This window comes from Centroberyx gerrardi, chromosome 21 (genome assembly GCF_048128805.1).
Source record: "Centroberyx gerrardi isolate f3 chromosome 21, fCenGer3.hap1.cur.20231027, whole genome shotgun sequence".
Classification (NCBI taxonomy): domain Eukaryota; kingdom Metazoa; phylum Chordata; class Actinopteri; order Beryciformes; family Berycidae; genus Centroberyx; species Centroberyx gerrardi.
In genome coordinates this window covers 10,747,364-10,773,257 of record NC_136017.1, presented here as the reverse complement: position 1 = coordinate 10,773,257, position 25,894 = coordinate 10,747,364, and the positions used below count along the sequence as shown (strand labels likewise).

Here is a 25,894-nt window from a genome sequence, read left to right as displayed (position 1 = left end):
CTGACCTCTCTATGGCCAGGAATACAACTACTGCAGTGTTTCAGATCAAAGGACAGCCTTCTGTCCTTCACATATTCATCAGTATTTCACTAAAACATCTAAATGTTTTCCCCCCTGTGTAATATTAGCAGAGACCTGGTGTGCACTTTGAGCCCTCACACTGATGGCAGACCAACACAATTACAGTTCCCGGTCTGGATCAAAACTGAAGTCCAGATAATGACCTCTATTCATTTGGTTTCAGCCCGTTTGGCTCTGTGCTGTAAACTAGGCTCCATCTCTGTTGTCCAGCCTTGGCTCACTTCCACGTGCCTTTATTTGTGAACCTCGGCTATTCACGTGTCAGCATGTTTTCAGTTATGTGGCCAGCCAGGAAGGTAGGCGTGGAAGAAAACAAACAGTAACGTAGATGCAGCAGATGCTGCCTTCAAGTGCTCCTCGTAAGCGTACTCCCGAGTTTAGTATGTGTGGGACAAATACGACTTGTGGGTGAATTTAAGTGCATTTGGTCAGAAATAGCAGCTAAATGGACCCTACGACCGTGTAGCTGTTTTGGTGGCTGTTTTATTTTATAAATCAAGTGTCATGCAGTGTCAGAATAAATGGGAGAAAATGCGCCTCAGGTAGGTTTTTAATTGAATTGTAAACCCAAATTATTATGTAGGTGTACCCCCCGTCCCATTACGCCCCCTAAACACTCCACCTTCGTTTTGAGTGACAGTATTGTCTCTGAAGGGCCACTCACAGGAGGAACCGAGGCCAGATTGTGAAGGACTTGCAGCACCGGCTCTGGGACGCCCTTCCCTCTGTCATCGCTTCCTGTTGACATGGCACGTTTTCAGTTTTATTGGAGATAAGTAGACCCATAGACCATAAAAAGAAGACTCGTGCATGCGTTGCATCAGTGGTGCATTACACAGATTCAGCAACGCGTTTTCTCAATATTGTCAGTGTGTGTTTCAGAGCATGATGGGCATGCATGGGTAGGTCATGCACGCTCGTATCCTAGCTCCGACATTTCCGACAGCGTAGCTGAAGGCAGCGTAACCGCTCTTGTACGACTGTCTCAGTGTGTCGGTCTGTACAGAAAGTTCCCGCTGCGTCTGTATCGTAGCTAGTCACATGTGAGGCTGAAGTCCATCTCTCTGGACCGGTGCCGCTTCACCATGGAGCCGAAACACAGAGACGGCAGGCATAATCCGCTGACAACAGCCAAACTTCTGTCAAGGGTCTTTCTGTGGTAAGTGAATACCTGGAGGTACAGTAGGGGCACGGAGGGGTTGAATGAGCGGCGAGGTAATTGGCGGCGGGTACAAAATGATCCAGACAGTGATGTTCTGGTGTAATGGCTCTAATGTAAAGATATGAACTTTCCTGCATTAAATGGGTCTGCAGTGCATCACCTAAATGCCAATACTCTGGTTCCAACCCAGAAGAATCAAGTTCATCCTAACTTTTCTAGGAAATATAGCAGGAAAGATGTATTCGAGTTGGAAAGTCGCCTCATAGTTAAAGGGGCATTTCAGCCTACTATAGCTACCTGAACTCTGTTTTGTCTTTTGGTGCAGTTGATTCTGTTTTGATTACAATTCCTTAAAAAAAAAAAAAAAAAGCCACATTAGGTATTCCAATTAGGCTACATAAAACAGCTTAGTAAACTGCATCATATTTTCCTATAGGCTTGCCATATTGTTTTTAGGTGGGATCCACAGAAATACTGAGCTTTTCACATCTTCCACCACCCACTGCAACTCCAATGCAGGTCGGTTTAGCCTACTTAATTATTCACAAGCATTACAAAGAATGTAAACAAACTTTGGTTGGCTGCTGTTTTGAAACTCGCGCACACACAACAAAACGAACGAGGCTTCTCGTGTCAGGGTTTTAAATCAATATGCGTGCTGGTTTATTATTAAGCAGAGTTAAATAATATAGACTCAAAAGGAATTCCTCCTAGTATAAAATCAAAACGGACATTCTAAAAGGCTTAATGTGAACCGACTTAACGAGGCAAAACAAATATTTAACGTTGATGAACTTTTTAATTTTTTCCCCCAGGTATACAGCAACATAAGAACTAGCAATGGTGGAAATAAATTTTTTTTTTATGAATTAATATAGTGAAAAAAACTGCCAAAAAGGGGGCTTAACGTGGCTTAACATCTTTAATTCAGGCATCAGGGGGATACAAAGAGATACTGTGGTGAAAATTTCGAGTTAAAGGTAAATCAATAACATGGTCAAAAAAATATGACAAGATCCCCAGTTGAAAATGAATGAACTTAATGTGGCTTAATGTGGTTTATTTACCTAAAACTGATGAAGATAAATCTGAAATAAATAAGGGGGACTTATCCTAATTATTCACTACCATCAAAAGGAAAACGCTGGGTATATACCAGAATACTAGTAATTAAATAATAATGTGGTAAATTGCCAGAAAACCATTAAATATGACAGCTTAATGTGGCTTAATGACCGAAAAGTAAGGTGTAATGAAATAAAATTTATTCCAAGTGTTCTTGATCATAAGATCTTGCAATGAGACGAAGAACAAGTTTAGAAACTAACAATAAATATTTTTAATGAATCATCAAAGTCCAAATTTAGGCAAAGGCAAGGGCTTAGTGTGGCTTAATGACCTAAAGTCGAAATAGAAAAATTCACCTTTCATTTGTGCATCAGGGGGATACGCCTGTTTTGACCACATGAATACATCTTTGAACCTCAGCCAGCTTTTGCAGGTGGGCATGTCTCGTGCTGGGGGGGGGGGGGGGGGGCTACTTTTATTAAGTGATTATTATAATTTGATTACATAAAACTGGGACTAAGCATGGTTATAAGTACATGTCAAACAAAACAAAGGCAAATACTAAACCCAGTTATGCTTCACTTAACCTTTATATCTCACTCTTTACATCAAGCTCTCTTGTCCTCCTCTTCTTCATCACTCTGTTCTTCTCCTTTTGGGTTCAGGGTCATCTCCTGAATTCCTTCGGTGATTTGTTTGTCATCGTGAATAGAGGTGTCCTCCTCCTGTTTGTCTCGCTGCTCCCTCATCTTCTTTGAGGGAGCAGGGTTTTTCTTAATCACTGAAGTGGTAACGACGTCAACCCTTTGTTTGTAACCAACTGTTACATGCTGCCGGTGATATCTTCAGACAGTACGTTTTAGGCATTTTTACTCTCACTGCAACTTACAGTTAGTGCAAATCCACCCTAAAACACTAACTCTGTGGGGGGGGGAAAACAGCTATTGGCGATGTATGTTGCATTTCTGGGCTCATTTTGTTGCTTGGTGGAGTATTTTTCTTATTGCCATGCGTAACTGGCCAAACATAGAAGAAGTGACGTCGCATCGAGATATTTTCAGCGCAGCTACAATGGAGTTTAATAACAGAAAAAGTGTCAACCATCTAAAACATCAACAGTAGGCCTATAAATGTCAGGTCCAACGTTCAACAATCATACAGGGAGAAATCCATTGTAGAAGAGGCAGAGAGACCAATTTCTTCAAGGGTTAGGATGGGTAGGAAGGGTATTTATAATGAAGAATTTCCCCTAGACCTAGGCTAAATCGGATGTCAGCTGATAGGGCGTCCATAGACCATCTCAGTGTCACACTCTATTATTAGGTGCCTGAGAGGAGCCCCTCTATAAGAGCCAGGCTCTGTGTGTGCATTGGTGTGTTATGCTTTTTGCAATGTGAAGTCCTTAGGGGAGTTACGGTATGCAGTGTTTAAACAAGTTGAACTGTAGTCTATCAGTTCAATCAGGTCTATTGAACTGATAGACTACAGTAGGCTTGTCCTTCCCTCTTGGCTGAGGCTGTGGTTCTGGTTCAGCATTGAATTCTGGGAGGCAATGCATTGACAAAACCTAAACAATGATACAAGTGTGGCCTTGGGCGTGTGTGTGCTTCTCAATATTGTGCCTCACTTCAAATTTGATGCGTTTTTGTCCCCTGGAAAATGCGTTCCTCTGGGATTTTACTTTTTCCCTCTTTTTTTACATCAGTGCTCGGCCTTTGTTGTTGGCTGTCAGTCACAAGCACAGTGCAGTTTGTTGTGGTCTAACTAGTTCTGCCAGTTCAACAGTCAGCCCGAGCAGTTTATAAGATAAGACAATGTTTAGTTTTGTGCATCTTCACTATCAACTTAATTTGTGTGTCAAATATTTATGTGTATCAACCATGAGGCAGACAGTTGAAATAATGCTGTGTGCAAAATTTGGTGGAGATTGAGGTATTTTTGCACAAGCCTATGGGCCTAACACACTTTGTGTCCTATGCCAAACATTTATGTGAAGTATTTAAAATAGAATATGATGCCACTTGCTGTTTGATTGGATCAATTTTGTGGGAGAAATGGCAACAAGTTTTTTTGTGTAAAATTCCAAAACTATCAAGGCAGAATGAAACCAGTAAACCAATGGATTCATGTTGAGTGAAGGAATCTGAGGGGGAAACATGATTGTACGCTGTATGGTTCAGCAGTTATTGGATAAAATGTAAAGTTGCTTGTTATAGTACCACCATCTGGCTGGTAAGTGTCATTTTTTGGCTGAGTAGTGAGAGAGTTTTGAAACCTATCACCCGAATTTGACTTGCTGTCTCTGAGCTCCAGATCGATTTAAGGCAGAAAAAGGAGGGTGAAAACAACAAAAACAGTAGGCTTCCAGCACCTGCATTGCTTGTTCCCATAATAACAAGAAAGTTGATAGCAAGAGTGTAAGCGAGGGTTTTTCCAGGTGGTGTTTGTCCCACAGGATCAAGAGTTGATAGCCAGGAGTGACACTACAGGCGTTATCAGCTCTTATAACCACCATGCTGCTGATGTAAGTCTTATCTGACTGACACAAATCCTCCCTTCTTTCCCACTGCTTTATTCACCGTCCACGCCAGCTGGTTGACGCCCTTACTGCGCATCGGACACAGACGGCGGCTGGAGGAAGATGACATGTACAGAGTTCTTCCGGAGGATCGCTCCGAGAGGCTGGGAGAGGAGCTGCAGAGGTACGTCCAGCCCCCGGACCAACATCTCCTGCACCTCCAGCCCTGTGCTGCGTTAGGTCGCCTCCATCAGTCTAATATCACATCTGTTATTGTACAAATTGACTTTAAGCAGGTAACGACAAGCACACATGCATCTCTCTGTTGAGCAGAAACTGAGGCGTGTTCACCAAGCCACAAAGCTAGTTTTCAAATACTTAATTCACTACTGAACTGCTTGTAAACACCATAACTTGGCTTCAGGTTGAAATAACATCACAGCAGGCCCTTGAGTTATATGGGGTGAATGGCAATTCACTGTCAATCCAGGTATAATAAAATGTATGGAGGTCATTAAAAGAGACATCCATTGGTAATACTAACACCTCATTCTTTCTTATTACAAAGGAACATTACTAAAGGAGTTAAAGTTTAAAAGCTAGTTTGAATCCAGTATGAGTATGCAGTTGCATGTTCTTGCAGGTTTTGGGACCATGAGGTTAGAAAGGCTGCCAAGGATCTTCGGAAGCCAAAGCTCACCAAAGCTCTCTTGCGGTGCTATGGGAAATCCTACGCAGTGCTGGGAGTGTTCATATTTTTGGTGGTAGGTGGCAGCTATTTTAAATTTCCTTTTTGATTTTGTCAGAATTATTCATAGTGTTGACATGGAAAATAGTAGGTTGGTTTAACAAAAATGTATTGATCAGTGTCCCCACCAAAAATGATTTGGTGACGTTCTGGAAATTGCTGGGCACTTTGAAGAGTTTATTGTGCTTAAGATTGATCCAAATTTCAAGTCGCATAATTTCAATCATATACATGTCGCATACATGATGTAAAGTGATTTAAAGTGCGTGGATTACACCGTTCACTGTCCAGATACTGTAATTTCTTTGCCCGATTCCAGTGCCTTTACTCAGTGTTTCTGGAACTGCTCATATTTGTTATTAAGTCATAACAGTATTTCAGGGAGAACTCATTCATTTTACAGGACATCAACAAAAAAAAAAAAATCACAAACTTTTTGAATTTCATGCTGCTGCAGTATCTCAAGGCGTGCTCTCTGTCACTGTCTTTATCATAAAGGAGGCGATTAAAGTGATCCAGCCACTTCTATTGGGGAAACTAATCCAGTACTTTGAGAATTACGACCCGGAGGACATGAGGAGTCTTTACGGGGCCTATGGTTACGCCGCTGGGATTTCTCTCTCCACGCTCGGGCTGACTGTCCTCCAACATCTCTACTACTACTACGTCCAGAGGACAGGCATGAAGATCAGGGTGGCCATGTGCCACATGATCTACAGGAAGGTCAGTGAAGACACAAAACCAGCTGACATCTCAGAGTGAAGAGTTTTGGGCTGGGAAAATGCTCACCTGAAATGGATTTGTGTCAGACGCACATGCAAGCTCCTCTTCGCTCCTCTTCGCTCCTCTTCGCTCCTCTTCGCTCCTCTGTGGGTTGGGAAAGTTCTACAACCACTGGGTCTATGAAACCCTTTCAAAGCCCACTGGATAAACTGAAAAATGCCTGGTCATCAAGCTGAGAACAAGGCTGTTTTCCTTAGTTCTTCAAAAGTTGACATTTTGGAGATGCGAGGTTGTCACCCACCAATAGTGTTATGTTTCTCAGACTTATGTTGGAGGGGAAACGCAGCTAGTAGATGTAGATAAAGTAGAGGAGAGTTAAAGAAGGATTTTTAAGACTAAATAATTGAGACAACTCAGTATGAGAAAGTGTTCCTAATAGTTTGTACACTTGCTTTTAGTGAATATGAACACTAAGATAACTGATCAGTTTGCAAATCTGACATTCAAACCAATGAATTTCTACTGGTATTTTGTATTCTGGTAGACTATATGGTGCACAATAATGCACGTCAATCATTCCACAAACTAGACAGTTCTACTAAGATTCACCAGACTATTTTATTGAAATTTCTCTCGTCAGGCGCTTGGTCTTAGCAGTGAAGCCATGGGAAGAACGACCACCGGGCAAATTGTGAACCTCCTTTCAAATGATGTTAACCGCTTCGATGAGGTAAAGTCACTCACACATGCTCAGACAACACAAAACTGGAAGACCACAAAAAACTGACACAGTTCAGTAAAAAATGCATTAGTGCTTGAATCGTTGAACCGCTTTAACTTGCCAAGAGGAAATAGGTGCATAAGGAATTTGACCCCGTTAACAGCTGGTGACGCATTACGATACAGGTTTGACACACTTGGAGGACCTCACAGTGCAGACACGATGTACTGTCTGACAGTAGACTGAACACACTGTGAGCACACTACTGCTATACATTCAAAGCTCAAGAGTGGCAGCATTTGCATAGTTGGTAGCAGACTTGGCATCGTCACAGAGACACAAAGTACAAACCTGTTGATATATAACAAAAGATGCTTCAATTCTATGGTGTGTAAATACATCTAGGTTGATAGATAGCCGATCTAAGTGAAGGCCAAGGGTAAAGTAAGGATTTATTTTGTTGAACCCTGTGATCTTGTGCGCCATCCTGATCTGGAAATGAACAGAATAAGCCAGAGGAGCGTTGCTTGTGTAACACAACCTGCCTTATAGTGCTGATGATGCAGATGTCTCAGGACTAGAAACACATGTGGCTGGAATTATAGATGTACAGCACACAACACTTACCGTAGGACTTTTTTTAGAGATTGAAAATGGCACCCGAAGCTGCTGGTGCTCATATTATATGATATTGCTTCCCAAGGCCCTGATTCTCAGAGGTCCATGACATGATCAACACAGGCCGGATTAGTTTTGATTTTTAAATGTTGTCTCAAGCCTCCATTGTATTTAAATGAGACTGGCCAAATACCCACAATACCATTGAAAGAGTGGTATCAGGGCCAAAATTAACATTCGCCAAATGCCAAATAACCTTACCTTTTTGAGAATGCCTTGGTTATGCAGATTTTGGTCTTTCCTGTACTCAAACCTTGAAACTAGGCTTCAAAATGGTCTTTTGTGCCATTATTGATTGAATACAAGTTTCAACCTGCATGACCTTCAACACAAGGCATGATCCGTTTTGTTCAGCTTTGTCATCAAATTGGTCATTGAAAGAAGTCTTTGGTGTACATGCTGTGAAATATCAAAGACGTTAAAAAATAAACCGGAGGGAAAATGAAATGGAGAGCGGATAAAACTGGTCCAGTATTGTTTTTTGTGCATGTCTGAGCTCATGATTAACCAATGTCTCTGCAGGTTACAATCAATCTGCACTACCTGTGGGTGGGACCTCTGCAGGCTGCTGTGATTATTTTCTTCCTCTGGTACGAGATCGGCCCCTCCTGTCTGGCTGGTGTGACCGTCATCGTCCTCATGCTGCCTCTGCAGACCTGGTTTGGGAAGCTGTTTGGGATCTTCAGGTGAGGGACGAGGAAACTGAAGAAGTCAGAGATTGTCTCTGGTTCTCTGTGAGGCCAACCATGCACTCTCACTGCTGGAGGGGTTTTAGATAAAAGCAACCACCAGAGCATGTAATTGTCTCAGGGCCGTTTTCCCTCATTAGGTGACAGATTTGATTTACAGTCAGCATGTGATCCAGGGAACTGATAAGTCCAGCAGGTGCTGAAAGTAATTACTTAAAGTCACATTATCTTTTTAGTTGAATTCCACTTTAACTTAGAATCAGATGGAGAAAAACACTTGCTGTAGAAAGTTCCAGTGTAGAAACATGGCTTGTATGTTAGAGGAAGATTAGAGGAAAGTGTGTCTGGGATGTTGGGGTGGGGGAGGGGTCATGGAGGGGGGCATGTGGTGTTTTCACCCAGCTACCTAGATATTTCCATGTTCTTTCCAACAAATCTTCTGCCTCTCACTTTGCCTCTCCATCCACTGGTCTTGCTTAGCTTGTGAAACTGCTTTAGCACATCTTGTTTTAGCTGTTTTAGCTCCACTGCTATTTTCATGTTGTTGCTTTATACCATGAAGGTTTGCTTGTGCCTTGACCAAAACCTTCGTAACCCTGTTGCACTTGCCATACAGTATCCCTGTGTCTTAAGTCCCAGTTGTCCACATGTCATACTTCTGTGTCTGTAGACTCTGTTAACATCAACTCCAGTCTTACTTTTGTGCATTTAAATTCCTATTTTAAGGTAGATCGCTAATAATTAAAAGTTATTAATAACCTTTGTGATGGGCACCATATACACTGTCAGTCAATCATCAATCCAAACTGTAGACACCACAAATTTAGCTTGCCTGGTAACATTGAACTCATTATGAACTCAAAACCTCTTGTCCCATCCGGTCTTAACCCCTGAATCTGCTCTTTGTCTGTTAATCAAAATTTGCTGTCAAAATTAACACTGGTCTGTTCGAGGCTTCAGAGTTTCAATACGCTCATTTACTGTTTAGTCTTGGAATGACTTACTCTTGTTTTGGTATGCAAAAAATGTTCATCTTAACTAGTCATTTAGATGTATATTCTCTCAAAAATATTTCTTTTTCTTTAAACAAGTGAAACATTCTGCCAATCGGTGAGATTTTTCAGGAATATTGATAACCAAGGCTCTCTGACCAACAAATTGAAACAAAGCATCTTGAAATGAGGAAGAATAAATCACATCACTCCGCTAGTTTACAAAATTAATTCAAAATGACAAAGAAATTCAAGAAAATGCTTGAAAGAAGCTGATATGCATTGGAAATTAATGAAATTATCTCATCCCATTGTCAGATTTTAAGTAGTTGAGTAATTAGTTTGTAGTTGGGAGTCCGAGTGACAATAAAATGATCTGTGAACAGCAGTTAAATGAGCTTCATTGTTCCTTTTTCTTATAGGAGTAAAACAGCCGTCCTTACTGACAGCAGAATCCGCACCATGAACGAAGTTGTGTCTGGCATCAGGATCATCAAGATGTACGCCTGGGAGAAACTGTTCTCAGCTCTGGTTACTGAAGTCAGAAGGTGATGATGTAAACAGTGTCTTCTGTCATTATTTAGGCAGGGATGAAGCAGAGATTGTTATGAGGAACAGAAGTGAAGTGGTGTTAAGCTTTTAGGGCATTGTCATTCTTAGTGAGGAATTTAGATAATAAAACTAGATATATAGAATAATTAGAGCAGAGATCCAACAGAAACATCTAATGAAGAGGTAATAGATCAGGATGAATAATAACACTTCTCTGTTATTTGCTTTTTTGGTCATTCCTGAAATTAAGAGACCTATTTCCTAATTTCTATCTTCTTTTTTCTACATTATTCATTTTTTATTTACTACTTCTTTTAAAATTTTGTGTTTATGTTGAATGTGGAACCACCAAGTCAAATTCTTTGTATGTTCAAACTTACTTGGTCAATAAAACCAATACAGTTGCTCATCATAAGACTAACAGCAAAAAAAAAATCTTGCCAAATTGAAGGGAAATGTCTCCTATTGCAGAGCGAAAACCTAAAATTCAATGTTGGTGGAACTCCAAGCTCTTTATTCCCTGTGTCGTGTCTCCTGCTCCCAGGGAAGAGATCAGTCAGATCATGAAGAGCTCCTACCTGCGAGGCCTCAACATGGCCTCCTTCTTCGCCAGCAGCAAGATCATCGTCTTCGTCACCTTTACCGTCTACGCTCTGTTGGGCAACGCCATCTCTGCCAGTCGAGTGTTTGTCACGGTGTCGCTCTACGGAACAATTAAGCTCACCGTCACCCTCTTCTTCCCGCTGGCCGTCGAGAAACTGTCGGAGACGGTAGTAAGCGTCCGCAGGATTAAGGTAATTCTGTTTTGTGCTATAAAGTACGACATCTGCTCCTGAATTCACATATCAGCTTGCAGGAGAGGAAATGTTAATTTTAATGACCCGTTTCAAACGTGTTTCATCTTAGCTGAAATAGCAAATAACCAGCCCAGATATAATTTATGACACAGACTTGCTGAAGCATTTCTTCTTGTTGTGAAACAGTTGTTCCACTCCCGTTACGTAATCAAACGAGACCATCCCCCTGCATATTTTTTTAGGAATTTAGAGCACACAGAAGTTAATAATTTCTTTTCATAACCCTCTGGGTGAAACATACAGAGGTTTTCAGATCAGTGTCTGGCTCAGGGAGAGGGACCTTTGACAGGGATTGGCACATTGGCTGCAATGGTGCACAAAGTCACAGGGTGCACAACCTTATAATGTATGGCTTCTGCTGCCGCTGTAATTCTTGATGTCCCCAGGAAATCCTTCTATAATGAATTATTATTATTGTTGTTGAAGTCTAGAGCCGCTGGTTCATCAGCCACAGATCACGCATTGCTAGGGTGCAGAGGAACCCCAAAATCTCTGCAGTGCCATTCATCTTTTTTAGCCAGCGCAAGCACAGACGAGCAGGGAGGGAAAACTGTGAGTTATGAAGGAAAACTAAAAGCCAGGTGGAGTTGGCAGTAGCCATATTAGTGAGGGAAAGTCAGATCTGTGCCTGAACTTTTAAATAACTGCTACTAGCACAGCAGAGATAAGCTTTCCAATAATTTTGGGAGAAATGTCATTCTTGACAGTGATCATGTTTTTTCTCCCATTTCTACTGTACAGTATGGCTTTTGGTTATCAGGTTCACTGTGTAGAGTCATGTAAGCAGTTCAGTCTGTATTAACTCCCTCTCAGAATTTCCTTCTGCTGGACGAGATTGACAGACGAAACTTCGGACTGCCCCAGAAGGAGAAGAAGGAAAACTCCATTGAAGTCCATAATCTGACCTGCTACTGGGATAAGGTGATTATCCAGAAATATAGTATATACTGATGTTTATTTTTTATTTTTTTTAAATACCACACATATGTCCATATATGTATGTTCAAATATATTCCCAAAATATACTTGAGTGTTTGACTTCGGCCATTTTTAAATATTTTTGACACATGCACATATAAATATATCAATTCGAAGCTTGTCTTCAAAAAGTCCAACTGCAAACTCAGTGTCACCTTTTAGCACACACACCTGAAAGTACTCTACCCAAGTGAAATATTTAAGTTCTAACATGTGAAATCTGCTTTGAATGGAAAATTGCTACACGTTTTTGTATCTCTAAATCTTGTATGTGCTGTGCTTCCCCTCAGAGTCTGGACGCTCCGTCTCTGCAGAACATCTCTCTCACTGTGAAGTCGCATCAACTCCTGGCTGTAATCGGACCAGTGGGGGCTGGAAAGGTCAGAGAGCTTGTGTAAACTAGCTTAGCTGTCGGCTTATAGGTGAATGGTTATGACAGCAAAGCAAGAGGCCACCAACTCCACATCCTGCTATATAAGTACATAGTTTATAAAAAGTCTAAACGCTAACAAAGGAAAAAGTGTTGGACCAGCTCACATGTCCCTTACATCCATGTTCCCCTAGTCGTCCCTGCTGAGCTCCATCCTGGGAGAGCTGCCTCATGACAAGGGGGTGCTGAAGGTCAAAGGTCAGCTGACCTACGCCTCCCAGCAGCCCTGGGTTTTCCCTGGAACCATCCGCAGCAACATCCTGTTTGGCAAAGAGCTGAACCCCCAGAAGTACGAGAAGGTGCTCAGGGCCTGTGCCCTCAAGAGGGTGAGAGGCAACACAACCAATAGACACTAGGGCTAAAGACAGGACAGTTTCTTCCATAGTCCATAACCCCCAAGGCTGAAATTTGCCAATGGGAGCAGATTTGACTGGGAGTCTATGAGCTGCATAAAGATGGAGGCTTCCACGTCTTTTTCATATTTGTGCGACAGTCGAAACCATAGCCACAGAGATTTCTAATATAGTAATTAAAAACACATTAAAAAAAATACAACTGGCATATTAATATATATGTTTCATATAAATATAATTACACACTATGTTATATAATTACAGATGTAAATGCACACTGCATTGTGGGATGACCAGCAGGACAGAGTGACATCAATCCAGGATTATGATATTATTACATTTGATACCTATACATGTGTTCTCTTGGAGCATACGACATGGACACCCGATGGCAAATAATATCACAGATGACAGTGTTAACAAACATTTTTGAGACTAGAAGTGGTTGAAATTATTGTGAAGTCAGCAAGCCTCCACTGTCTATGTGCAGGACATGGAGCTGCTCCCAGACGGAGACCTGACGCTGATCGGGGACAGAGGAGCCACACTCAGCGGGGGGCAGAAAGCTCGTGTCAACCTGGCCAGGTAAGAAGTACTAGAGATAAGCAGTTTAACAACCACAAAGGGCTTTTGCTTTACAGTGATTTCACAACAGCTAACAAGCATTGTTAGGCCTAAATGCAAATGATGCACAACATGATGTCTGTGTGTGTGTGTGTGTGTTGTCAGAGCTGTGTACCAGGACGCCGACATCTACCTCCTGGACGACCCTTTAAGTGCCGTGGATGCTGAGGTTGGGAGACACCTCTTTGAACAGTGAGTGACTAAAGGTTACAGAACGAGCCTCAGGCGGCCTGCAAGGAAACTCAAAACTCGTGTGCCTCGAAAACAGAAACTCAACTGAATATATTTAAGCCCAAGGGAGTTTTCATAGAGGGGAAATGTGCAGCAGTGTTTTAAGTAGATTTTCTGCATAGCTTAAGAAAAGAGAGGAGAGGAAATTATAATCGGAAAGTAAATAAAAGAGTTGAACCATTCATTTTTAATTTCCGTCTGTGTGTTTGTACCCAGGTGTATCTGCGGCCTGCTGAAGAACAAGCCTCGCATCCTGGTCACCCACCAGCTGCAGTACCTGAAGGCAGCCGACCAGATTCTGGTCCTGAAGGAGGTTGGTGCCCCTACAGAGTGACACATTCCACATATGCAAATCATTTTTACCTTGTATCACGCTCTGCATTCTGCCTTTTGGAACCCTTGGTGTTCATTTTTTTTTAATTTTACAAATGCTTTAAACTGGAATAAGAGTTAGTGGTATGTACGTCTTTGGTTTTCCATGTTATTGCTATTTTAAAGTGATGAGGAAACAGCAAGACACGCAATGCCGGCAAGATTGAGATATTTATTGTAAACGATATAAACTAAATAAAACAAAAGATGCATGTGGCAGGGAAGTCAGTGGAATCAGTAATGTAGGTGAGAGCATGTGTGAAGGGTATGGTGATGTAAGTGTAAAAGCAAAAGAACAGGCCAAAGGGGGGGCCAGAGTGAGGCCAGAGTATTATAAGAGGTTTATAAGCCCTTGGGAAGCACCGGGCCCAGGTGTTCCCAATATAGCCAATGCAGGGGCCGTCACATTATACACACCAACACACACGTTGTTATATAAAGGTGCTGCATGTAGCATTTTTACATGTCAATATATCATCCTCAAACTAACTGATACCTTGGTTTAATTAATGTAAATGAATGAGGCCATGGTTGAGATGATTGGTAGCCTTTATCTTGTGTCAGTAGTGTTGTTAGTGCTTGTGTTTCTCAAAGTTAAGACCACATTTCCCATAAACCCTGTTGCTTCCTGTCGCAAAGAGGATGTTACTACTTGCCCCCCCCCCCCCCCCCCTGGTGTTTTTACTTTCACTTTACTGAAGAGCATAAACATGTTTGAAGTGATTTTTCCATCGGCCTTTCCACCATTTGTTCCTCCATGTGTCACTGCAACAAACTCTGAACGCTTTAGTTCTGTTTGTGCTGGAAGAACAGCGCCCTCTTCCTGTTTTGTGAATCCATCACAGCGACACACAATGCAATGCAGAGCATGCAGTGTAGAGTCCGGTAGAGGCTGCCAGTCTTCTTGGTGAAGGTGTTGTTTATTAAAAGTATTTATACTAATGTCTCATGTGGTACTGATTTCTTCATAAATGCTACACATAGCACCTTTTAAAAAGGAGAGAAGGCAGTTCACACTTATCCCCTCTATCCTTTTTCTTCTGTCTGTGTGTGTGTGTTAGGGCCACATCATGTCGCAGGGCAGCCACAGCGAGCTGCGGCGCTCTGGCCTCGACTTTGTGTCCCTGCTGAAGAGCGACGAGGAGCAGGAGCGACGGCCTCCGGCGGGCGAGCCGGACGAGCTGTCACTGCAGAGCCAGACGACGAGCCGCTCCTGCAGCTCAGTCCATTCTCACTGCAGCTTCCTGCCGCCGGAGAACAGCGGGGCCGACCAGCCTCCTGTGAGTAGACAATTATATTTACAGTACATGCATTTTGTTGATTAGTTTATTATGTTTAAATGGTTTCCTACACATTTTCCATTTTAGAATTCTTTAAGTTTTCATACGTTTTGACATTGCAGATTTATCACCTATCGTTTCACGTCTTTGACTATATGGAGTGACGTTGTGGCAAATAAAAAGTTGAGCAAACTGACCTCTAGTCAAGGCAAACAACCACCACTATAAACAAAATTCAGTCATATTTTCAGAATAGTATTAAGTTATGCTTTCCCCCCACATAAAGAGCCTATCCTCATATAACTCACTTAATCCGTTTGATGCTACTTACTCTGATTAATATTATTAATCTTACTAAACTGAGTTTTGATGAATTTACCCTGCACTACATCCCTGAATATAGGTTCATACTATTTCTAATATTCAGTAAAGAATTGAGTAAACAGTCTCTTTCTGGTAATTTACAGCATAGTGATGAATTTCCAGACTTTGTCCAAACTTTGTCAGGATCTTTATGTTTTTCCATACTTATAAAGACCAAAGTACTTTTCTATTCTTTCTATTCTAAGTAGTTTAAACCTTATTCAATCATATACCACAGTTTAAATTTTCACCATCATGTATTTCTTAATTTGAATAGGCCTCTATGTCTAGTTTCATTCAATACAGAGCTGATAACTTAAATTGTATGACTGTTTCCTTTTGAGTCCATGAAGTTTTCATTTTCATGATACTGATCTGTAATTACCTTTCCCTGCAGGAGGAAACTGTTCACGCCGTGGCAGAGGAGACTCGCTTTGAAGGAAATATTAGCAGTCACATTTATCTCAAGTACTTCACTGCAGGCTGTAACCTGCTGGTCTTACTGGTCATAATCCTTCTCAGTGTTGCAGCTGAGGTGAGCAATCGCCTACCAGCCCTTTTGTATTATACTGTAGTAATGACTTGATTATAAGGATGTGGAAGATGATATTACTTCAACAAGAAAAAATATAAAAGTGCAATTTTTGTCTCCTGTTTTCTATTTCTGATGTAAAGCAACAGAAATGTCCACAAAACATTTATTGAACTCTCTTTCCATTCAAAGGCTGCATATATTCTGCAGGACTGGTGGCTGGTATACTGGTGAGCATTTCATCTATGTTTTAATGTAAATGTTACTGTTTTTCTAAATTAAATGTTTGTCTTTTACTGTGTACTTGATCTGATATGTATTTATCTTGTTAATTGACAGGGCGAGAGAGCAGCTTTTCAACAGCACTGTTAATCATGTTGGCATTAAAAGTAATACTACTCACTCACATGAAGAGTTGAATCTCTCTTTTAACCTTGGCATATATGCAGGTAAGCCTTACATTTCAGCATGTTTTTCAGCACAAATATTACATTTTTATTTGCATTGAGCAACAACTTTATTGTTGTTGACACTGATATCTCTAAAATCTGTCATCCGTGTTTAGCTCCTTATCTCCCTATACATAACTGTTAACTACAACACGTCCTTCTATAAAACATATATGTGAGGTTATGATTACAAGGACTCTTGCTGACTGTTGGATTTGTGTTTTCAGGTTTGACAGCAGCGGCTGTGATCTTTGGCTATGCCAGGAGTTTAGTGATGTTTGCTGGCCTGGTGAGATCAGCTCAGACGCTGCACAACAGCATGTTCAGCGCCGTCCTCCGCACCCCAGTGCGCTTCTTTGACATCAACCCAATTGGTGAGCCATCAACAGAGTGGGAGTTTGGAAACTGTGTTCAGGTCCAGTGCTCCTGTCTCCAGCATTTACTTCCCGCTTTGTATGTCCCACAGCTCGTGCTTTAGGTCTTTACTTGTATTCATTCTGAGCTTCGGCTCTGGGCCGACTCGGCCCTGCGGGTAAAAACTGTCTAGTATCTGTCTGACTGGCTTTGCTCTTTCCTTTGGTGCAGGTCGAATTCTGAACAGATTCTCCAAAGACATCGGCCAACTGGACTCCTCGTTACCCATGACCTTTGTGGACTTCTATCAAGTGAGAGATTATTCTAATTAGATTAAGACTATATTTAGATAAGATTGCATTGATTTTTCTCACCTTTCTCATTATTCCTCAGTGTGTGATGATGATATTTTCTTTTCAGTTGATGTTGCAGAACATCGGTGTGGTAGCTGTGGCGGCGTCAGTCATCCCTCTCATCCTCGTCCCGGTCATCCCACTGCTCTTAATCTTCATGTACCTGCGGCGTTTCTACCTGCAGACGTCACGAGACGTCAAGCGCCTCGAGTCTACAAGTACGTTTACGGATTCTTGCCAACATTGAGTGGTGTGTGTGTGTAAATATAGAAGGCAAGGTGGAACTGAACAGATGAATGATACTGATAAATGACTGTGGCTATTAAAGATGGAGGCTTTTCGAGGCGTTTCACCCTCCTGTGTCCTCTCTCCTGTGTCCTCTCTCCTGCATCCTCTCTCCTGTGTCCTCTCTCCTGCGTCCTCTCTCCTGCGTCCTCTCTCCTGTGTCCTCTCTCCTGTGTCCTCTCTCCTGTGTCCTCTCTCCTGCGTCCTCTCTCCTGCGTCCTCTCTCCTGCGTCCTCTCTCCTGCGTCCTCTCTCCTGCGTCCTCTCTCCTGCGTCCTCTCTCCTGCGTCCTCTCTCCTGCGTCCTCTCTCCTGCGTCCTCTCTCCTGCGTCCTCTCTCCTGCGTCCTCTCTCCTGCGTCCTCTCTCCTGCAGCTCGGAGTCCAGTCTTCTCCCACCTGTCTTCGTCTCTTCAGGGCCTGTGGACGATCCGAGCCTTCAGAGCAGAGGAACGCTTCCAGAAAACCTTCGACGCCCATCAGGACCTGCACTCAGGTTCTCCTTTGCTGTACTGTTTTTACGGTTACCTTCCAAAAAGTTAGACTGAAACTGACTGAAAAATGTAATTATTCAAAAGGTTGTTTAAACTTCTCAAATACTGTAAGTGTAGAGCGGATGTCTAGTTTTTTTTACATATTCTCTTGTAGTCTTCTATGGCCACTAGTTTGGGAGTCAGTGCCTTGTTCAAGGGCATGTTGATGGTAGTTGTTGAGGGAGGGGAAAGCATTTATTTTTCTCTTTCCTCACCCAGGTTTTCCCCACTCTATTGAGTAAGCTTATTGTTGCATTGATGTCTTCTCCTTCTCTTGCTCTCTCATGCTCCTTTTTTCTCCTGTCTCAGAGGCTTGGTTTTTGTTCCTGGTGACTTCTCGCTGGTTTGCACTCTGCCTGGACAGCATCTGCTCCGTATTTATCGCCTCCACAACATTCGGCTGCCTGTTGCTCAGAGATGGTGAGGAAGGATACATAGATCATAGATCTTACCTAACTCAGACGGCACTTTCAGCTCTGTGTGCATACAGAAAGGCCTTTTATCCATTCTACAAGCCTTACATGTTTGCCTTTTCATGCGCACCCTAACCAACCCCGACCAACAAAACATCCTACAGTTGCTTCACAGTGTGTATGTGTGTGTGTAGGGCTGGAGGCTGGAGAGGTGGGCCTGGTACTGACCTATGCTGTGACACTGATAGGAAACTTCCAGTGGACTGTCAGGCAAAGTGCCGAGGTGGAGAACATGGTAAGCACCGACTGATCAACCGCACCGCTCAACTAAACTGGTTGCTCCACTTGAAAGTAACAACAACCTCAAAGGGTTATGAAGGCCTTTATTGGCAATGTATATGTGATTAATTATTTGTTTAATAATTTTTTTTTTTCATTAAGTGTTCGCCTTAACTATTGTGACATGGCATTGGGTGCTCATGCTCAGTCTTAAAGGACAATTCCAGCATGATTGGAGTTTTTGCTCATTTCCTGCATTCCCTTACTATTTTTAATGTTTTTTTATTTGCTTTTATCACATTATGAGATATTTGCCAAATATTTTCAAATAAGCACTGTCTAAATGGTAAAAGTAAAGGTACTCCCAGTGAAGAAGAGGGCGGCAATTTTTAAGACATAATCGTGTAAAACCAAGCTTTAACTTCAGTTTGATATTACAGACTACAGCCTCTAGTTCACAGTGATGGATTACCTTTAACAACCAAACTAGACGTCTCAGGAGTTGTTTTCTATGCCCTTTGGAACTTAATGGGAGTGAATGAGACTGAATGAGAGCAAAACTGATTTAAAAATATCTTGAATCGTGGCACATGCATGTAAAAACTGTCACAATTAACATTGAAGGGATGGAAAATGTAAAAAATAAAATGAAATCACGCTCAAAACTATAACTCCTTTAACTATAAATCAGATAGATGACTGAACAGCAGCCAACAGAACAGAGTTTACTCTGCGGTAGAGAGACAGTGTACAGATCTGGATTAACGCTTCATGATGCCTCGTAAACGCCCTCCTGCTTCTGATTTAGTTAAAGAACTACACTGTGAATGGTGGCAATCTGACAGATGACAGAAAGCATCTTGGTGTTCTTTTGTGGAGAGCCAAGTGGTGTGGAGAGAGAGAGCGATGACAGGAACGGGAAACGGTAGAGTGTATCATTCATGATACAATCCACTCTCATTCTGTGGCTCAAACCACACAGTATTGCTTGCACCGGCACCCATGCTGTTCTGTTTATCACAGAGGCTAGTGACGGGCTCTTAACAGTAGGAGGAGAGCGCCACCTGCTGCCTGCCAGTCCCACCTCCACCTGTCAGAATGGCAGTTTTGCACGCCTCATATGGGAGCTGCCTCATCTGTTCCAGCTCAGGACAGACATTTCATCACAGTGAGACGTAACCTGTGTGTTTTTGGAACATGCAGCCTGCGACTTGTCAGTGTTGAGTGTAAGAGCCGGCTCTGTGTGCACGTTCATTCGTTTGATCGTTCCTTTGTTTGTGTAGCGCTTTGGACTCCGCACTGCTTAGGGGAATTATGGTATTTTCATTCTGAAAATACCATTTTGTCATTTTGAAATGTCAGGAGGGCTCTCTAAAGACGCTACCTGGGGCGATTTCCTTATTAATTTTGAGTGTGTTTGCATGGTACACATGGTTTGACGTGTCAAGGTGCCAGCAGAATAGTCAAACAGTCAAAGTTAATCACTAGAGGTAGATGAGCTGTGGTAGATGGAACAGTTCCATAATGAAAGTTTTTTTATCAGTTTGTTAAATGTCACATCCTGTCTCTTCAGATGACGTCAGTGGAGAGAGTGGTGGAGTACACGGAGTTGGAGAGTGAAGCACCCTGGGAAACCCAGAAGCGTCCTCCTCCTGAATGGCCCAGCCAAGGCCTGGTGACCTTTGACCGGGTCAACTTCTCCTACAGCGCTGATGGGCCGCCGGTCTTGAAAGACATCAACGCCTCCTTCCGACCCAGCGAGAAGGTGCGACATGTTGGTTTGGAGAGAAACAAGATCTGTTATTTGAATGAACAATGCTGGATCACCTGTAATCCATACTGAGTTGACGGGACATAACCAGACGGTTTCTCTGTGTTTCTCTGTGTTTGTCAGGTCGGCATTGTGGGCAGGACGGGTGCTGGGAAAAGCTCCCTGGTCTCTGCTCTCTTCCGCCTGGCAGAGCCGCAGGGAAAGATCTACATCGACGGTGTTTTGACCTCAGAGATCGGCCTCCATGACCTGCGCCAGAAGATGTCCATCATTCCTCAGGTACTGATGAGGTGATCTCCAATCATGACACATTACTGACCACAGAAGATCAATGGTGCTTTGGTTTCTAGAAATGTTGTTCTGAAGATTTTTGAAATGTATGGAGATAGGCCTCAAATGCAAAGTTTTTTAATTATTGGAAATGTCATATAAATTAAGAGGGCAATTGTCTGCTTCCTGTTGCCCATTTCAACATTCTGTTTCTTCAGTACCTACATGATAAGTGAATTAGCAGTTTATTCCAGAGAGCAATAAACAATGATATCAATCTTCTCACTCAGCAACTAACACTAGCTATTTTATCATTGCTAGATTATTATTGTTATTTTTTTTTTATATTGTGACTATGTATAATTAGCAGGCTGTTAATCATGGTCATTGGCCCATAATGTGAATTGCCTTGCATACTATTGCACTTTTAATGAGTAATTACACATCTTATCTATTTAAAATGAACAACCAGATATCTAGTGCACAGATACACAGAGAGGCGGGGCTAAAAAGGAGAAATGTGCAAGCTGGCTACAGTCTTGTAGATTTCCATCCAAACCACATATTTGTCATGATGTTTGACTTGTCAGCTTTTACATGTTTGGCAGTTACCACACAAAGTCTCAAAGAATTAATAACTACAGACTACTAGCACCACTATCCAGTTAGCTGGAAGCTGGAAGTAAACAGATGTCTATTACAAGGAAGTTGTTCTGCTGCAGCTCTGGTTAACAGTTGGTCTATTACAGATGATTCTTGTTATTTTCTTGTCATGGCTGTGACAAACTACATACATATTGGACAGTTTCCCATCATAAATGGGGTCAGTTCACTTTCAACTCACTTTCAGTTCAACCAGTCAAGATGTAAAGTGAAAAATCTGTTCATTGGTTAAGGTGATAACATTCATTTTTACTTATTTCATTCAAGATGGGAAGTATGAAGTTTTTCCACTGTTTTTAAAGGAAATCCAGCTTGTGAATTAGCTGAACTCAGTCTGTTGACCCCAACCTGACCTCTCCCCCTCTGTTCCCAGGACCCGGTGCTGTTTACCGGCACCATGAGGAAGAACCTGGACCCTTTCAACCAACACACTGATGAAAACCTGTGGAACGCTCTGCAAGAGGCCAGTAACTAGCCCACATCCATACAGCACACACACACACACTCACCAGGGCTTGTAGATGAATATTATAAGAGTCTCTTGTTCCCCCGGTGCAGGTGCAGCTGAAGTCTGTGGTGGAGGAGCTGCCTGGTAAGATGGAGACGGTTCTGGCCGAGTCGGGCTCCAACTTCAGCGTGGGCCAGAGGCAGCTGGTGTGTCTGGCCAGAGCCATCCTGAGGAAGAACCGCATCCTCATCATCGATGAGGCCACGGCCAACGTGGACCCCAGGTACTGCAGAGACAAACCAGCCATATGCCTCTTCCTGGCTGCAGTTGTGATTGTGCCAGCAAGAGGGGAATTAGTCCTGGAGTCCAACATCTGTCTGTGGCACAGTTGAAGGATGTAATCCAGTAGTTTGTTTTTTTTATCAACTCGCATTTATTTCTAGTGGGAGATTACTGTTTTTTCTGTATTTTTCCTGCTTCAGTTTTATTCCTGAATACATCTCAGACAACCTTTTGTATTTGTGTGTTCTGTCCAATGTTGCGGCTCAATCTAGGACAGATGAGCTGATCCAGAAAACCATACGAGACAAGTTCAGAGAATGCACTGTGCTGACCATCGCTCACCGCCTCAACACCATCATAGACAGCGACCGTATCCTGGTGAGTCCTCTCCTCAGTCTCCTAGATGAAACAGACCCACAGCCTTATGGACATGTGACACACAGCCATGCTTGAGGCACACGACACACGTAACAGCTTCTCAAAAAGAAACGCTAACGCCGGTCACGAGGCGAACAATTCACCTCTGTGCACACATGATTTCTCACTTCTTATAGAAAATAAACAGAGTTGGCAATTAAAGTGATTGTGGCTCTTTATCCTGCGTTCAGGTGCTGGACAGCGGGACCATCCAGGAGTTGGACCGTCCCTACACGCTGCTCCAAAACAAAGAGAGCGCCCTCTTCAAGATGGCGCAGCAGACGGGCCAGGCCGAGGCAGCAGCCCTCCTACGGTCAGCCACACAGGTGAGCCGTTACCCGCTCCAGCCTTTGATTTTTGCATAAGCTTAACATGACAAGCAGCCAATAGTAAAGAGTGCAAAGGGTCAAAGCAACGAGTTTGACAAAAGAGATTCTGGATCCCGCCCCCTATCAGTCTAACATGAAAATGAATAGGGGTGTATTGACTATTTTTTTATTATGTATTTCTTTATTTGTTGGATAAAGAAGTGGATTCTGATGGGTTTTGAAACTACAATGGAGAAATAAACAAAATAAAATGCTAGCCATACTTAGCTTAGCATTCCAGCATTTTGTGGCTTTGTGAAACGAGGAACGCAACTTCCACACCATGGTTATCAAAATGTTTTTTTAAAAAGTGAGTGACACGTTAAATTGTGTAACAAACTTCGTCGTATGTCATTTCTTCTTATATTATTTCCCCCTTTTTAAGAAAAGAATGATTGGCAAATGGGATTTAAAAAATGAAAATTTCTATAACAAAATGGATCCACATATAGTCCGAAAGCCCTGAAATGACGACAACACTTGAGGACTATAGATATAACACATACTCCTCTGTCCTTAACATGTTCATATATAAAAGAGAAGTGCTAGGCCAGAGGTTAAGGAGTAATTGTTCTACTGTTATTTGGAATTGCTGTGTGTTATGTATTTGTACTGAAAAACCTTTCAGGCTGAACTGAGCAGATGATTGTTGACATTTTGACAGGCATACACAGGAAACCCAGCAGTCTGAACGCGTCAAACCACCTCGGGCCGGCGGAGTGGGTTTGTCAAAGGGCTGTTTGCTTGTCATTTAGACTGCTGTGGATCCACATGTAAGTAATATACAGTATTGCCTTAAAATACCCCCTGCATCGCCTTCTTGAAGGACTGGGAACACCTTCCATCATGTTTGGAAGGGAGCGATCTGTCCAGTGTTTGTTTGAATGACAGCACAGGCAGACAGTTGAAGCATTTCACAACATCTTTCCACTGGTCAGTGAAACTCAGGTTCAAGAGGAACGTGTGTATACTTTGTGTGCGGAGTCAGGCTAACAGACTAAAACCTATGTTTAGAACTGAGTCTTGTTAGCCTGTCAATGTGCAATACAAGCTTAGATGAAAGCAAGATTGTGAGAGAAAGACAGTCAGTCGCAATCCAGAACTTGTTGCAGACAGCTCAGAAGCTTTGTGGATCTGCACTGCTGAATAGATGCGTATTGATTTATGCTTACATGGGATCAGCAGTCAGCCCAAACTAGAATAATGAAATTAGTTTGTTAAGCCTGATGTGAAGCAGAGAGAGTCAAAACACTGATCATTTTAATGTGAAAGGTTTACCTCAATACAGGCTTCTTACACACAGAATTACAAAATTAACTTAAACCTCTGACAGCCGACAAGTGAATTCATCACTGGAAGCATCATTTCAGGGAGAGGGAGAAGTGGATGTTGCAAGGTAGAAAAAGTTTGTACTCAAAAATCAATAAGTCTTGGCATATTGATATTAGGAGAGGGGTCAAAACGTCCATGACAGCCATATGTTATCACAGATTAATACCACTGTAGATCAATAAAAAGAAATAGAAGACACAGCCCAAATTGCTGTATCGGTTTCTATAAAGCGAACACTGCTCATAGGGATTATTGATTATTAAGTCATACACTTGCAGTGCATCAATAGATTTGAATGGAATTATTTTCATTTCAGTCCTGAAGCTGCACAGGTGCTGAACTCTCTTGGGGGAGTGGGATTTATCCCATTCAAACAAAATCTTGCTCATGAATTCAAAGAAATCATATGTGAAAATGTGAAAATGTGAAATCACTTTATGGTGCTGGTGTGAATCACCGATCAATACCAAAGATATACCTGAGGAATACAGATGCACACAGTTGCATTGATTGATTTCAGCTGTGAAACGTAGCCTCTGCTGGTACCAGTCACTACTGTACTCATTTCAAAACAATACCTTTTTAAAGTTCTGTGAATCTGATACTTATCGATTTTATCTAACTATAAATATTCTGAGTTTTATCTGTGAAAATTAATGCACGCAAAATATGCTGCTTTTTCTTTTAATGTAATACCTCTAATACCTGTGTCAATAAGCATCATTTGTTTGTTGTTTCTGTCCAGTGTCCTCACTTTTCCCTGATAAAGTTTTATCTCATTTTTCACTGACTGATTTCTGTTATTTTGTGTATTATGTGGTCCTTAAATGTTGAATTTGACACTGCAAATTGTGGTGGCTACATTTAGTGATGAGACAAATAACATCACGCCTGGACTGTGACGTTCAGGTCACCTTCTCCCCGCTGAATCCCTTCTACCTAGCTCTTATGTTATTTATTTTCTTGCCATGTCTCTTATGTGATCATTTTATGGTCACAGGAATACTGTTATGGCTCCTACCTTTGCACTCAGTACCACTGGTTGCTTGTAATTTTAGTGGTCTAGGAATTGAAGCTTATTTTACTGTTGCACTCACTCTAAGTCACTTAAGAGTGTTGCCTGAATGTAAATTTAATGTCAGTCCTCTCAGAAACTCACCATTGGTCGTTGTAGAGAGGGGGGAGTGAAACTTTTTGGCTAAATACTCTGAATACCTACTTATTTAGGACACTTGCATCTGGTTTGGCTATTCTCTTATTTCGCCTAGATAAACTACATGCAATTACTTCCCCTTTTTAACCTTGCATTTCTCTGTATAAGTACATATATATCCAAGCCAAATAACATCACTGAAGAGAGATTTTAACTGTAGATGTTTATAAACTTGACAGAACAAAAATCTACACATTTTCCGTTGCAACAGCAGGAAAATAACATGGCATTTTTGATGCACAGTATACAGGAATCTTTTTTTATTACAGATTTCAGTGGTGCATGTTTCAGTTAAAGTGAAAAATAAAGACAGTATTGAAACGTCTGAACATTGCAACACTAAAAACAGCAAGTATCAAAAGGATTGAACACTAGTGAATAGGGATGGGCATTTCAAGCAAAAATGCTATTCGATTTGAACCCCCCCGCACGGACGGTGCGAACTAGGCTGGCCTTATTGACGCTAGCTAGCCAGGCTAACTAGCAAGCTAGGCGGACGTTACCATAGAGCTAGCT

The 25,894-nt window shown here is 42.0% G+C and overlaps 1 protein-coding gene across 1 annotated transcript; it reads left to right on the top strand.

The window, feature by feature from the left end:
- Positions 1-1,101: 1,101 nt before the first annotated feature.
- Positions 1,102-24,921, top strand: LOC139914679 (ATP-binding cassette sub-family C member 4-like). The gene is made up of 31 exons (XM_078290994.1): positions 1,102-1,240; positions 4,903-5,013; positions 5,473-5,593; positions 6,076-6,300; positions 6,941-7,030; positions 8,222-8,385; positions 9,803-9,928; positions 10,477-10,726; positions 11,603-11,710; positions 12,058-12,147; positions 12,332-12,523; positions 13,041-13,135; positions 13,280-13,366; positions 13,622-13,718; positions 14,839-15,057; positions 15,821-15,955; positions 16,145-16,182; positions 16,292-16,401; positions 16,629-16,775; positions 16,987-17,066; positions 17,176-17,326; positions 17,766-17,885; positions 18,232-18,342; positions 18,530-18,630; positions 20,188-20,379; positions 20,509-20,664; positions 21,692-21,781; positions 21,877-22,049; positions 22,321-22,426; positions 22,657-22,791; positions 23,498-24,921. Exons 1-31 carry the CDS (start codon positions 1,167-1,169, stop codon positions 23,522-23,524), a joined length of 3,921 nt encoding a protein of 1,306 aa, XP_078147120.1. The 5' UTR covers positions 1,102-1,166; the 3' UTR covers positions 23,525-24,921.
- The last annotated feature ends 973 nt before the right edge of the window (positions 24,922-25,894 follow it).

Excerpts from the sequence above, each read along its gene's own strand:
- LOC139914679 (XM_078290994.1), top strand. The coding sequence starts at position 1,167 with ATGGAGCCGAAACACAGAGACGGCAGGCATAATCCGCTGACAACAGCC. Across the intron at positions 5,014-5,472 it reads CTGGGAGAGGAGCTGCAGAG|GTTTTGGGACCATGAGGTTA; the intron begins GTACGTCCAGCC and ends ATGTTCTTGCAG. Across the intron at positions 11,711-12,057 it reads TGACCTGCTACTGGGATAAG|AGTCTGGACGCTCCGTCTCT; the intron begins GTGATTATCCAG and ends GCTTCCCCTCAG.